The 15232-nt window shown below is 44.1% G+C and overlaps 1 protein-coding gene across 7 annotated transcripts in view; it reads right to left on the bottom strand.

The window, feature by feature from the left end:
* Positions 1-1874: 1874 nt before the first annotated feature.
* PPARGC1A (PPARG coactivator 1 alpha) overlaps positions 1875-15232 on the bottom strand; it is a 662475-nt gene continuing 649117 nt past the window's right edge. For all 7 annotated transcript variants that reach the window (XM_081876225.1, XM_081876227.1, XM_081876226.1 and 4 more), the window contains 3 exons: positions 13300-13421; positions 12551-12702; positions 1875-8142 (listed from right to left, as the gene is read on the bottom strand). In XM_081876225.1, the coding sequence (XP_081732351.1) occupies positions 8039-8142; positions 12551-12702; positions 13300-13421 (378 nt within the window). In that variant the 3' untranslated portion in view covers positions 1875-8038. The remainder of the gene's footprint in view (positions 8143-12550; positions 12703-13299; positions 13422-15232) is intronic.

The raw sequence follows: 15232 nt of genomic DNA on the forward strand, positions 1-15232 counted from the left end.
CAGTCCAGTATATCTGAAGGAGCGTCCCCACCCCATCGTTCTACCCAGACACTGAGGTCCAGCTCTGAGGGCCTTCTGGTGGTTCCCTCACTGCGAGAAGCCAAGTTACAGAGAACCAGGCAGAGGGCCTTCTCGGTAGTGGCACCCACCCTGTGGAATGCCCTCCCACCAGATGTCAAAGAGAACAACTACTACCAGACTTTTAGAAGACATCTGAAGGCAGCCCTGTTTAGGGAAGCTTTTAATGTTTGATGCATTACTGTATTTTAATATTTTGTTGGAAGCCGCCCAGAGTGGCTGGCGAAGCCCAGCCAGATGGGTGGGGTATAAATAATAAATTATTATTACTTCTCTGCATGATCTGAAAAACAAGGAGGGAGGGGAGCTGGTCACAGCAGGAGGGGGAGACTCCCTGGATTCCTCCATAATCTGCCTCATCGCATCTCTTGGCCCCACTCCTCTCCCATCTCAGAGTCTGGACTGTTCTCTGCCACACCCTCTTCTTGCTCACTAAATCCTGCCTCTTCAACTTCCGACACCTCCTCCTCCTAGTCTGCTCCCTCTGCCCTCATCAACCCACCACCGATCCCCTGGATCTGAACCTTCTTCCCTTGGGAGTTACCTTGACCATCCAGTTGATGGGACATTGTAGCCCAGAACTTCTTGAGGAGGCCACCACACTAGCCATGTAAATGCAAAAAATATCTCTGTCCCCAAACTATTATTATTACTTCTCTGCATGATCTGAAAGACAAGGAGGGAGGGGAGCTGGTCACAGCAGGAGGGGAGACTCCCTGGATTCCTCCATAATCTGCCTCATCGCATCTCTTGGCCCCACTCCTCTCCCATCTCAGAGTCTGGACTGTTCTCTGCCACACCCTCTTCTTGCTCACTAAATCCTGCCTCTTCAACTTCCGACACCTCCTCCTCCTAGTCTGCTCCCTCTGCCCTCATCAACCCACCACCGATCCCCTGGATCTGAACCTTCTTCCCTTGGGAGTTACCTTGACCATCCAGTTGATGGGACATTGTAGCCCAGAACTTCTTGAGGAGGCCACCACACTAGCCATGTAAATGCAAAAAATATCTCTGTCCCCAAACTAGCTTTCCTTTGACACATTTTATTTCTAATGCTTGCCCTTCTGGTTCCGGAAAATAGAGCCGTCTTGAAGATGCAAATAGCTATTAAAACCAAGAAAAGAACTGCATGCCATTGCTGCACACACTTGGCTACAAAATGTACCTGATGCTCTAGCCCTCTTTAGATACTGTGGTCCATGCAGTTACAAGCTTGTGGTCAGGAAGAGCTGCCCCACCTCTCCTTGCTGCCATTTTGAAGTTGGGAACCTGCTGAAAGTACATGTGCTCCCTGCTAAATGACACAGGGAGCCTACATGTATACAGGAGGCTCTGCAGTTCAACGTGAGGACTGCAACAAGGAAAGGCTGATGGGGATGTGACAGGGAGTGAGGGCAGTGAGCACAGTGGCACTCTCCCTCTAATGAAACGGACTGAACATCCAAAATAATCTAAACCCTCTAACAAGAAGAGGTGGGTTCTATTACCTGTGCCAATTACACAAAAACAATTAAATTATTTATACAATTTATTCTGGGGAATGCAATGCAGACACAGAACCTCGCCTCTGCCCAACTAGATTCTATTTCAATAGCCATTCCTTTGCACAGATTCAAACCAGAAGATTAAGAAAACTTTCAGACGAAAGCAGAAATGCGCTCCAATTTCATGCTCCAAAGTCTGTGTCGCCCCTCCCCCCCCCCCCAATCCATACATGCAGAATCCTGTCCACAGCTAGCTTGGAAAGACAGACATTGCTTGCCCAGGACAAATAAGGGAAAAATCAACAAGTGGGGTTGAAACATTCAATTCCCTTTATTTTGCTCATTGAGGCTGCATGTACTGCATGTTTTGTTTTTGCTTTTAAAGGGGGGGATCGGGACATCACAGGAAATTGTCATACAGCGAGTTTAAAAACTACAACAGTACATATAGAGATCAAGGGGGTGCCCAGGGAGGGCTTGTCTAATAGCTCACTCTCCTTTGTTCAGTATAGCTTTTACCACTTTCTCCCTACTGTACACATTTTACAGTAGTTGCATCAGATCAGTAGTTTCACATTATTGAAAATGTCTGTCACATAGGTACAAATTTAGAATCATCACATTACATGGCTAGTCTAGGTCATTTATAGATCAGATCTTATACTACAGTGATTGAAGTTCCATTACAGCCACCCTAAAAGGACACATAATCATTGCCTACTGGAAGCTCACATCTAAAGGGATATAAAAAGGTTTTATTTTATTTTTTTCCAAACTGACCCAGCTCATTACACACTAACAGCAAAAAACCACTCCTTCTGCATTATGATCTTTGCTGGCAGGACAGCAGTGGTTTGGAGCCATTTTGCACCAATTGCTATTTTTCTCCCCCAATTTTGGACTCCCTCTGTTTGGATTCTGATCATTTTTGTGTTATGGAGGAATTGCTTTGTTATATCGCTTAGAAAGGCTATTGTTTCTAAGTACTGGTTCTCTTACCAGATATGGTACTTACCACAGCATGGGAGCAGAGACAAAACATCTTCATCTAAAAAACATACAGATCTATGCTACAATTTGGCAACGTAGGATATGTGCAAATATGAAACGCCTTTTTGAAGAAGCGCTTGATGGGCTACCCACAGAGATTGTCCAACAATATATGTCCCAACCTGTAGTTGCTTGCAGTTATGCATGACTATTTGCGCCAGAAATGTGGATGTGAATGCGATGCAATGAGAATAGATGGTATCTGAATTGAGATAGGCATCTGATAGGCACCTTCAGTTCCCTGTTCAACAAGAGATGTGTGTATGGCAGCATGCTTCCCATGCAGAGATTGGACCAGATTGCTCTCCAACCACACAATCACATTAATTCCATATGTGCTTTGATACCGGCAAAGGGAGAACCATCTTCAAGAACAAGATATTTATCAGGCCAGAAATAAACGAAACCCTGAACTGTGACATAGCAGCTACCTGAAAACATAAGCACGCACACGTTTTTCTTTATGTCAGCAATCCAGGGCCAAATAGGATGTATTTAAAAATTGAACTACTGAAATTGAAAGGCAAAAATCGGCAATGCGTCTCATCCTTGAACACATGATATACTAAATATCGATTTCTTAAAAAATAATTTATTGCTTTAATTTTTTTTTCCTTTACAACAGAAGACACTCAAAATCCAGAAAGAAAAAAGCTGTAAACGTTTAGTTTGGCATTCACACAATCAAAAGTTAAAATACCTGTATCTTCAACCTATAAAGCAATGGATGGCAAGGATTACGCAGATTGACAGGGTGCGAAACAGAACTTGCGAAAAAGTTCTCTTTTTATTGCTATCTACCTACTGAGGAATACAAAGACGGAAAAGAGCAGGCATAGAACAGGACACAGTGGAATCTACTGGAAAACAATATGCTGGTGATAAAAATGAGGATAGCTGTCAGACTCAGCTGCACTTATCATGGGACAAAATAGTTTCCCCTGCACTTTAGGGAAGGGGGGGGGGAATAAATAGGTAGGTATGTTGTATCTTCAGAAGCAATCACTGCCAAACAATGGTAAGTGCTCCACTGAGACCATCCCTGTTTCAATGTAAGCACATGTCTCCTTCAGCATGGGAACTGTGTAGGCAAGAGCCTTGCCCACGGATATTTCCTACCCCATGTGAGACTACCCCACACAGTGCATAGTTAAAACTATGAAACTGGTTACTGAAAGGTGTGGTGTTGGCTGTGAACCCAGACAGCTTGAAAAGGGGAGAAATTGAAGGACCTTAAGGCTATCAATTGCTATCAGTGATGGCTCCAGGATAGCATACCAGTCACTGGAGGACAAGAGTAGAAGGCAGCTATTGCATTCACAACCTGCTTGCAGAATTCCCTTTTAATGGACCGTGGCAAGCAGGATCTTAGCTGAACTAGGCAAGACTTCTGTCTGATCCAGAAGGATCCTAGGTTCTTAGTCAGTACCCTATCAGTGGCTACTGGCCATGGTAATTAAATGAAGCCTCCAGGTTCAGAGTGTAGGATGGGAGAATTTTATCCAGCTCTCTCCCCTCCATCAGTTGACTTTTAAATGTTCAAATCGAATCAAATGCTTTTGAACAGCCAAAAAGCTCAACCCCTTTCCTTTCAAAATATTCTGCCTCCGCCACTCTCCCATTCATTCCTCCAGGACAAATGACATCCCACACTTTTGCACTAGGGATAATGGGGCTTGGAATCAAGTTTCACGAAAGGAAAGGATGCCTGGAACATTATTTTCAACCAAAGAGCCTGTTCTGTTTTGCCACCTGTGGCCCCTCCCCCCAAAGCAAGGCTGCCCTGCCTCCCTTGGGGACAATTGAGGGATGAACCTGACCCAAATGGTTCCGTTCACATGTCTATCGTAGGTGTCAGGTCACATGAAGGGGAAGTGGCTCCTCCATGCTGTGTGCACAGGAGAAAGTAGACACAGTTGATTACAATTCAGAAACCACTTCCGCTTTCAAGTAACAACCAGTTGTTACCATATTTTTGGTGCTGAGGTGTTAATATCTCAGTACTGAAAAACATGGGATATGTTTCAATGTGCCTTTCCCCACCTGAATATGCATGTGAGCAGAAACTGGGTTGGTAGAGCATGGGGCTCTTAATTATCAGTGTCAAGGGTTCAAGCCCCACATTGGGCAAAAGATTCTTGCATTGGGGGGGTGGACTAGATGACCCTCGAGGTCCCTTCCAACTCTAGGACCTCCTCATACCCAAGTGCTAAGCATCTTGTCAAAAGACCCCTAATTAATACTGCAGTGTATTCCACCTACTGCTATATATGCTTACTGCGTGGCTCAAGCAGGCAAATGGCTGCCCACCATCTCCACTACCATCACACCGTGGTGTGGGCATGTTCAAGGGCTCTGTGGTTGCAGCAGCCAGGTACACAAGATCTAGATAAAATTCAACTGAGTGCTGCTTTCCCTTTTGCCTGCCTCTATTACAGCGGTTCTCAACCTCTGGTTCCCCAGATGCTGTTGGACTACAACTCCCATCACCCTTGGCTAGCAAGGCCAGAGCTCAGTGGTGATGGGAGTTGTAGTCCAACAACATCTGGGGACCCACAGGTTGAGAACCGCTGCTCTATAATCAACTGCAGGTTGGCACAATGAGCCACTTGAGTCAATGGGAGGTCTGTGCACAACTCTAAAATCCCCACTTGAGACCATTCTCTTCACTCATTTTCTTAGGGCTGGACGGGCACACAAGGCCTTCCATCCACCACGGTAGCCCCTTTGGTTGCCTATGGATCTCTAGACAGAAAACAGGGATCTACTGAACCATATTGGGATTCTCTGTGTGCACTGGTGTCTGCCCATGTGGCGTCTAAAGAGTTTGGTTTGGGCAGGTCTGTATACATTCTTAGAGCCATAAACTCTCTGGGGAGATTTTCATTTATTCTGTAAACAAGCAGTGAATGCCCTGAAGAGGAAACTTAAAAGGAGTAACAACCTTGCGATGGGTGTTTGACTTGAAATCCAATAGGGTAATTGACAGGAATGACTTGAATGGACAAGACATCAGTCATATGATGGCTGCACAAGTTAGTCTATTTTAGCTGCTTGCATTGTGCCAGCCCATAAACTTGCAAATGGATTCTACGATCCTGATACGATCTGAAGGCTCCCACAATGTCATGGGCACCTCTAAGGCCATATTAGTGCATAGTTAAAGAAAAAGAAGAAGGAAGAATCACTGCTTCTGAAGGAAGAAAAAGCTAGATTTCCCCCCCACCAAATGAAAATAATACATTTAGCAACCTGACAACCGGTGTGCATCCTACATAAAAATGTCCACTGGCCTTTTTATTATTTTAGTCACCTCATAATTTATAATAAATAGGTTAATCACAACCGATAAATATGCATCTTTAAGTAAACAAAGGAATGAAGAATTAGTGTTTATACAGAGGATGCGTACATTTCAAAATCATAGATAATCATTGAACTCTGCCAATGAACAGATTACTGGCTTCAAGAACAGTGTTCAGACACACAGGATTATTGTAAAAACCATAACTGTGCTCTGTACCACAGCAAATTTTCTTTATCAAATTAAAGTCACAACGATTAAAACAAAGTATCATTTTTAAAAAGATTTGTGACTTCTAGTTCCAAAACTATCATCGATACATAAAATAAAAACACTTCTTAATGATTTCCCATTTGAGAAGCTTCACATAAAATTATGGCATCTCCTAGAAAAAACTTTAAAATGAGAAAAATATCCCGCCCCGCCCCCATTAATAAATTTTGTTTATATAAAACAGCTAAAGAAAGAGGCACCCCCAAAAAATGTGGGAAAAAATATTGCAAAGGAGGTTAATGCCTTGTTGCCCAAGGTTAAGTTCTTGACAAAGGTATGATCCAGCCAAAGTTAAATACTTTTGCAGTGCAATTAAGTATGGATAGGACTGCAGTCTCAATCAAACTCAACTGAGAGATTTAAGTGTGTGCCCAACTCCTCCAATGAAATGAATAGGACTTAGAGATGCAGAGAGGCAAACTCCTGGTAGTTGCTTCTCTGCTAAGCGTTGCAACCTCCTTCTTGAGTTTATGACCTAAATAAGACATCCATCGGGAGGGCCCAGGGCTTTAATATCAAATGTAATACAAATATATGGAAATATATATCCAGATCCCTACACTGGCATACTGCGAAATTCCGTGGGTAGACATTTTGTGGCATGGCAATGGACAGACACAATTACGCCAGTCTAGCTAATCAATAACTTTTGTTTTTAACTTTGGCTGAATTCTGGTCAATGTTATTAGATAAGCTACTCAAAGAGGGGATGGATGATGTGCGTATAGCATCAATATTTTTGCACTCAACACGCACCCACACAGACTTTCCTTTTTCTTTTACAATCAAATATATATAAGCGTTAAGTTCAGCTTTCTAAATATGTTAGTGTACAATATTGTTCTGCCCCATATAATTACATTTGAATATTCTTGATTAAGAAAAATTTCAGCAGTTTTTTTCCTCTTCTTAAAAGAACGCTGCATTTACAGTGCATAGCTGTAACAAAAAAAAGCATCGTCTTGTCATACGGTATGTACACAAAATAAAAATACTCCATTTAACATCTGTAAATACTTAACTACATTCATGAATGTAGTATATAATCTAACTGTACATCCACAACCCCCTCCAACCCTCCCCATAAGATTTGCCCTCAATGTTTTTGTAGCGTAACACCATGTCGGCTCATCGAAGGGAGAAAAACACCCAAGAAGCTGGCTGTTAATGAGGGTCTCGAAATTTCTCTATGTGAGATAAATGTTTTGGACGCTGACATGGATGTCACAATTAAAAAGACAGAACTTTAAAACGCTATGGAAGTTTTGAATCCTTCCACCATTTTCTGCCCTTCCCTTGCCTTCATGAGAGAAGCACAATGAAAGATGGCGGACCGTGTGGATCTGTAGATTTCTTCAGGATTGTCGTCATTTTAAAACAACATGGCGTGAGAAGAAGCTTCTTGAATGAAACAAACAAACAAACAAAATCCCAAAACCTGCAGTGTGTCTGAGGTTGTCAGCAGCGGAAGTTTGAATTTGCTTCATTTTGAAAATGTTCTATGTACACAATTTTGGAGTTCGCATATATATTTTTTAAAACGTATCTCTATGGAACTGCTGCCATGTCAAATGGTTCTCGCTTGGCACTCTACAAAGATCAAAACCCTCACCCTCTTCACCCTGGAAAAGCAAAGTTGAGACTCAGGGGTACACAATTGCTCACACCAGACCCATTTTGCCTCTTCATTCCTTAAGCAGCTGTCCATGTAAACTATGTTTTTGTATATGGAGAGTGTGTGGAGATAGGGAGAAATTTGTAAGCGTGACTTCTTCATTGTTCGTTATTGAAGGACTTGACGTCCATGAGGTATTCGCCATCCCTCCATTTTCCTTGGCCATGATGCACGTTACCTCCGCAAGCTTCGCTGTGCCTCTTTGAGTAAGCTGTCAAAATCCATGGAGTCATACTTGCTCTTAGTAGAAGCAGGATCAAAATCGTCTGAGTTTGAATCTAGAAGAAGAGATAGGGAGGTAGAGTCTTGACTATTGTGACTATGATAATTTTTCCTTGACGTGACAGTACGGGCTGGTTTGCATGCAACTTTGGGAATGCAAATTGTACTAGGATTCATCAAGACTAGAGTCCAATCTGCAATGGATAACAATAACTAATTTGGCTACCTATTTGAGTAGTCGCCTAGCAACTATTACACATTCTTCATGCTATTTATCTGTTTGTTTTTCTTTTTTTAAAAAAGATTTTATTAAATATTTTTCATAATACAATAAGACAAAATAAACTAAATAAAAACAGAAACAAAACAGCAAAGCGGAAAAAATAGACGAAAAGAAAAAAAGAGGGAAAATAAAAAGGACTTCTGATTGTCTGTCAGTTACATAAAATAAATTATTCAAAGTATTCACTCTAGAATGACATCCCACTAATCTACTTTTTTGCTAGGAAATATTTTCCCAGTCTTCCAAACCAAGTAATTCAGATTAAATCATTTTCCTTTTTTACACAAAAAATCCAAAAGGGATTCTCTAGTTATGGTTACCGATAAATTTCAACAATAGCTTTCCTTTACTCAAACATATCAACGATATTGCCAACTCCTTCCACAGCCATTCCTCCATATTAAGCACTAATATTTCCACCTCGGTCTATACTAAAGTCTCTCTGTGATGATATATTAAATGATATTCCATAATTATTTTTCTTATTATGCATTCATTAATTCGCATCCAGTTCCATATCTTCCGTTCCCATTTCCTGTTGTATTTCTCATAGTTTTCCATCTTGGTTTTTTAAAAAATTACCCCCTTCCATTTGCATTCTTCATGCTACTACAGGTCCAGCCAACATTATTTTTAGTAACGTGGCTTCCTTCCAACCTTATCTTTACTGCTGTGTGGAAGGGCTCCTTCCACATCACTTGGTATTAAGGCCATTTTGCAGGGGACCATGCCACTGTGCTCCCTTCCCATGCCAATGTAGTAATGGTTCCCAGAAGGGGTGACACAGCTATGCATGCAGTTCTCCCCTATTACCTCAATCTTCTAGTCCATGGGTAGGCAAACTAAGGCCCAGGGGCCAGATCTGACCCAATCGCCTTCTCAATCCAGCCCACGGATGGTCCGGGAATCTGCGTGTTTTTACATGAGTAGAATGTGTCCTTTTATTTAAAATGCATCTCTGGGTTATTTGTGGGGTATAGGAATTCGTTCAACTTCCCCCAAAATATAGTCTGCCCCCCCCCACAAGGTCTGAGGGACAGTGGACCAGCCCCCCTGCTGACCCCTGTAATAATGACACAGAGCCCAATGGAAGGAGACTCCACTACCACTACCAGAAGCATTAGAAGGGGCTATTTTTATTTACACACTTACACACACTTAAAGGTAAAGGTAAAGGGACCCCTGACCATTAGGTCCAGTCGTGACTGACTCTGGGGTTGCGGCGCTTATCTTGCTTTATTGGCTGAGGGAGCCAGCGTTCAGCTTCCGGGTCATGTGGCCAGCATGACAAAGCCGCTTCTGGTGAACCTGAGCAGCTCACGGAAACACCGTTTACCTTCCCGCTGGAGTGGTACCTATTTATCTACTTGCACTTTGGCGTGCTTTCAAACTGCTAGGTTGGCAAGAGCAGGGACCGAGCAACGGGAGCTCACCCCGTCACGGGGATTCGAACTGCCAACCTTATGATCAGCAAGCCCTAGGCTCTGTGGTTTAACCCACAGCGCCACCCGCATCTTACACACACTTACACACACACTTCAGCAGCAGGGCTACTCGTACAGGACTCTTACCCCAGTGAGATGGGATCTGGATATGTAAGCAAATGCTTACTACAAGCCCCTCAACAAAAACCCCCTTAGCTTTAGTGCTGCATTTAATTCACAACATATTATGCTGTTTCCCACTTAATGGGTCACAGTTATTCCTTGCAGAATGTTACAAGCCATTTCGAACACAAATTGTGGGCTCATCAGACGTACTGTTCTGGTAGTTCCATTAACTACAACCACCCTTTAGAAAACAGATTAGTTTAAAATACATAATAAATTAGCTATTTGTGTTCAGGGTTTCGCTATTCTACATTTGACTCATTCCCCCCCCCCCCCTTTAAAGGAAAGGGACAGCAATCTTTAAAACAAAAACTCGGAAAGGCATACTGAAGTTCTGATGAGGAAAAGGTTTGAGGGATACACTGACAACATGGAAAGCTCTTCCAGAACTAACCCCCAGTGATGGATAATGTTCAAGGAGGTCTCTTTAAGGCAGCTTATTCTATACCCTAGATGTTTTGAGATACTAAAAATGCCCCTGACTTCATCAGTGTGGAAGATAAGTCAAGACTTCAATCCGTCTTTACTGGTTTTATCAGCCAGTGTTTGAACAAATGATTTGCCACCTTTTATATTTTCATCACTGGGCCTCTATCTCTCCGGCAGTCAGCTGCCTTTCTGTGGGTTTACACTATCTATTTAGCCAGTGAAGTGAATTATAGCATATTCACTTTGAACAATGCATATCGCCTTTATCATTTAGACTCGGAGAAGACATCAATTGGCTAGGGGAAATATTGTTTTGTATTCACTTCCCGCATTACACAAAGAAGAGGGAGAGTGTACAAGATTTCAGACAGACAGAGGAATAGCAGTATGCTGAAATCTTAACGATCCCGGTCATTAATTTAATGTTTAAAAACCTCCACACAATTAGACTATTAAGGACGGCTACAAGTGTCATCACGCATAATCATATTTTTGGTAAAAGAGAAACATTTCCTGTCTTCCTGCTTAACCTTTAATATTCAAATATATAGTTAAGAGAATTCATTATAAGAAAAAGGGTCTTTGGATAAACACATCTCAGAAGCCATTCATCAGGAGAGTGCTAGCTGCCTTGTGTACAGGCGCTGCTGTGGTGATGTATGAAATGGCTACGGTCCAGGATGCTAGGCAGGTAAAGGGTGAGGGACCCCTGGATGGTTAAGTCCAGTCAAAGGCAACTATGGGGTTGCGGCGCTCATCTCGCTTTCAGGCCGAGGGAGCCAGTGTTTGTCCACAGACAGCTTTCCGGGTCATGTGGCCAGCATGACTAAACCGCTTCAGGTGCAATGGGACACTGTGACAGAAACCAGAGCGCACGGAAACGCTGTTTACCTTCCTGCCACAGCAGTACCTATTTATCTACTTGCACTGGTGTGCTTTTGAACTGCTAGGTTGGCAGGAGCTGGGACAGAGCAAGGGGAGCTCACTGCGTCAAGGGGATTCGAACTACTGACCTTCCAACTGGCAAGCCCAAGAGGCTCAGTGGTTTAGACCACATCCCCAGGTCCAGGATGCTATAGGGACTCCCTCCTTCCAAATAATGCTGCCTGCTTCCTGAGATCAGAAGGAGAGGCCCTTCTATGTATATCATCCACAGTGGAAGAACACCTGTCTCCCACCTTGTCCCATCTAGGGTGGGATGAGAGGGGGGAAGAAGGAGGAGGAGGAGGAGGAGGAGTTTGGATTTGATATCCTGCTTTATCACTGCCCGGAGGAGTCTCAAAGCGGCTAACATTCTCCTTTCCCTTCCTCCCCCACAACAAACACTCTGTGAGGTGAGTGGGGCTGAGAGACTTCAGAGAAGTGTGACCAGCCCAAGGTCACCCAGCAGCTGCATGTGGAGGAGCAGGGAAGCGAACCTGGTTCACCAGATTACGAGTCCACCGCTCCTAAGCACTACACCACACCGACGGGCCTTCTCAGCGACTGCACCCAGATTACGAAACACCTTGCCCTGTAAAAATGCGGTTGGCACACCCCCTTGCTATTTTCCACCAGTTGTTGAAAAATGTGTTTTGATTCTAACTGATGACCTCGTCTCGTTGGCTGTAATTTCAAATGCTGAAAGCCGCCGTGAGTGGTTTTTTCGTACAGGAAGCACTGGGCTATGAATGTTTTAATTTTTTTAAAAATGGCTTTATTACAATTTGAAGGTGGTGAAAATATGAGAAGAGAGCATGAGGATTAGCACATGTGTTTCGTCCCTAGTGCAATGCTGCTGTCTGAAGCCCACTAACTGCCCAAGTGCAGTTCTGCAGCGGCACAGAGAACGCAGGCACAACTGAAATCTATGGTGGCAGGGAAGCAACTTCACAACACTTTACCACAAGCAGAGCCAGGCTCCCTTTTGCTGTCCCCACATGTGGAGAACGTCGAAATGGCAATCTTCCACACTAGCAAAAACAGACCTGAATTTGGTTTAGAAAGCACTTTTGAAACAACTGCAGCTACTTTCCAAACAAGGTCCTCTAAATTTAATTTTTATTGTTTGTTCCAGCTTGAAAAATCATAGGAAGACCCTCGAGTAAACTGAAATTGCAGACCCTACATTCAGCCCCCCCCCCCCAGAAGTAAATGCCATACCTAGGTCTGCATAGTTAGACTTGCAAAATTGCTTTTGTCCACAAAAATACAGTTCGAAGTCAGGTTCGTTGGCTCTGCGCAGTGTGTACCCATTTTCTAGAGCGGCAAAGGCATCACAAGTGTAGCGGTAAGTGATGAAACCATAGCTATCTCTGTAATTGAAAAGAAAACATGCTGTTGAGAATTACAATTAAAAAGTATTAATGCACGTCAACGTCACCATTTCCTAAGAAGCAAGAACTCTACGGGGGCTCACCTAGCGTAAATGCCAACACCACTGCATCCATTCATCAGCTCAATTGTCCTGTCAGCCAGCTAAATACTTTTTTCTGGGACATGAAATCTCAACTATAGCAAGATGAATAAATAAGGGGGGAAAGCGGGGGGAAGGTTTCTTAAAACTTTAGCTTGACTTCTGACACAGCACTTTCTTGTTGCCATGAACTTACGGGCATCTTTCTTTCTTTTTTAAGTGTACAGGGGTACCGTGGGTTACAGACACCTCAGGTTACAAACACTTCGGGTTACAGACTCTGCTAACCCGGAAGTAGTACCTCGGGTTAAGAACTTTGCCTCAGCATAAGAACAGAAATCTTGCAGCGGCAGTGGCACGGCGGCAGCGGGAGGCCCCCATTAGCTAAAGTAGTACCTCAGGTTAAGAACAGACCTCCAGAACAAATTAAGTTCTTAACCAGAAGTACCACTGTACACACTTCCTAACAAGGAATAATCTTAAAAGCTAATCTCACCCATCATCCTGTAGATTTACGGTGCACTCCTCAATTTCACCAAAAACTTCAAACCGGTCTCTCAGTTCTGTTCGGGTTGTGTCAGGCCCAATTTTGCCCACATAAATTACACGTTGTTCTTCCTGTTGGAGAGGAGCACATGAAATAGCTTATTTTAAAATACATATAAAAATACATATATAAAACTGAGCTGATATATAATTCTAATATTCTAGTTTAAGACCACCTAATTTGAAAGAGCAGGTCCGCCTTTAATCTATTTTGGGGTGGTTTGGCTGATTTGTTATTTGGCAATAGCATTAAATTCTCCGTTGTCTTTATTCTTTTTTGTAGGGACCAGGTCTTCAATTTTTAGCGATTTTGCATTTTTTAAAAGCGACTTTTATCTGTGCTGCAAGACACTAAAAGGCTGTTGTCAGGGCTGCCTCTAGGTCCCAGCTCACAGAGGACCAACACCCAGTGGATGTTATATACAAAAGTCTTTATTGAAGTTTAGTTTCCATTTCTAAGCTCTGGGCGCGCAGACCCACGTCTTGATGCTAGACCGGCTAAGTTCCCTCTGACTCGCTGCTGAACCCACACCAGTTTAAGATTCTAGCCTTGCTCCACCTCCTACGCTGTTCTTTCCTCCTCTGGGTCCTTCTGCCCTCTGAGCTTACCTCCTTCCTGGACTCCTCTGACGCTGACCCCCCTGAGTCTCGCCCTTCCTTTCGGCGGGCTTTAGGACCTGGCTCCCTGTCAGGACTCCCTGCTGTGCCGCTCTCCTGTACATTTGAACTTGGCGCGCGCGCCCAGCCGGTAACTTTCCTTCTGACCGTTTCCCCGCTCCCTGATGTGGGCGTTGCCAAGCCTGACTCCTCTCCTCCCGCTGGAGATGAGAACACTGGTCCCGACTCCTGGGATCCCCCTCCCCACTGCGCTCTGGTGGAGAAGCTGGTCCTGATTTCCAACTGCTGCTCAGGGACTCCCCGCTGGCCCCTCCCTCCTGGGGCTTCCCCCCTGGAACCCCCCTTGCTCTGGCCATCGGTGCTCCCTTCTGTGAGTCCTCCGATTCGCTAGAGAGGCTTGTGGATTGACTCTGCCCACTGTCACTGCCTGCTCCCCCTTCGTACTCCTCCTCCTCACTGTCCATTTGCTCACTCTGCTTTGCCTCTGCTCCTGAACCTCTGACAGCTGTGTATAAATTCTTCTTATATAAAAATTAAATTTAATATATAAATTTTAAAGTGCTAAATCCCTTTGTCTAGAAAAAAAAAATGGGCTGTAGAAACTGTAGCAGATTTGTACACTTCTAAAAAATGGAATGAACTGTAGGTTGAGCAAGTTTGGTCTGACTAACTCTCCATGAGCATGTTTTGTTGGCATCCTTCTGCCTCATGAGACAATGGAAGAGTGTGCCTTCAGGGGTGAAGTCAAAATGCTGGAGAGTTTTACAGCGCCTGCTGCAGCTGTAGAGACTGATAGAGAACAGCCATGTTTTACAGCAGGTGGAGCAGATGAAGGTGTCTGGTGCTGCTGGCTGCAGATGCACAATGGTGTATGTTCTCTCTGAATTCCTTCTAATGGCCATTCCTCCTCTGGTCACTGTTGTGGATTCACAACCTGATTGGCTCCAGACACTGTGTTTTTCTGCAAGGGATTCCCACACAATGTAGTTGATATTGCCAGCCAGTGGCGTCGCAACGGGGGGGGGGAGGGTTGCGCCCCAGGTGCCGTGTCTGCAGGGGTGACAAGGCGGCACCCTGCAGTGGCTCGCGGTGGCATGAGCAGCCATCGCGCTGCCGCTGCCGCATATGGAGAATCCTTCATTCGCGGCTTGAGCCGTGAGCAGAGGATCCCAGTGCCGCTGGCAAACCACTGTGTACAGCGCATGTGCGATGATGTCACTACGTACGGCACATGCATCATACATAGCACGTGTGGCCTACATAGC

This window comes from Podarcis erhardii (assembly GCF_964252035.2).
Source record: "Podarcis erhardii genome assembly, chromosome: 9".
In the NCBI taxonomy this organism is placed as follows: domain Eukaryota; kingdom Metazoa; phylum Chordata; class Lepidosauria; order Squamata; family Lacertidae; genus Podarcis; species Podarcis erhardii.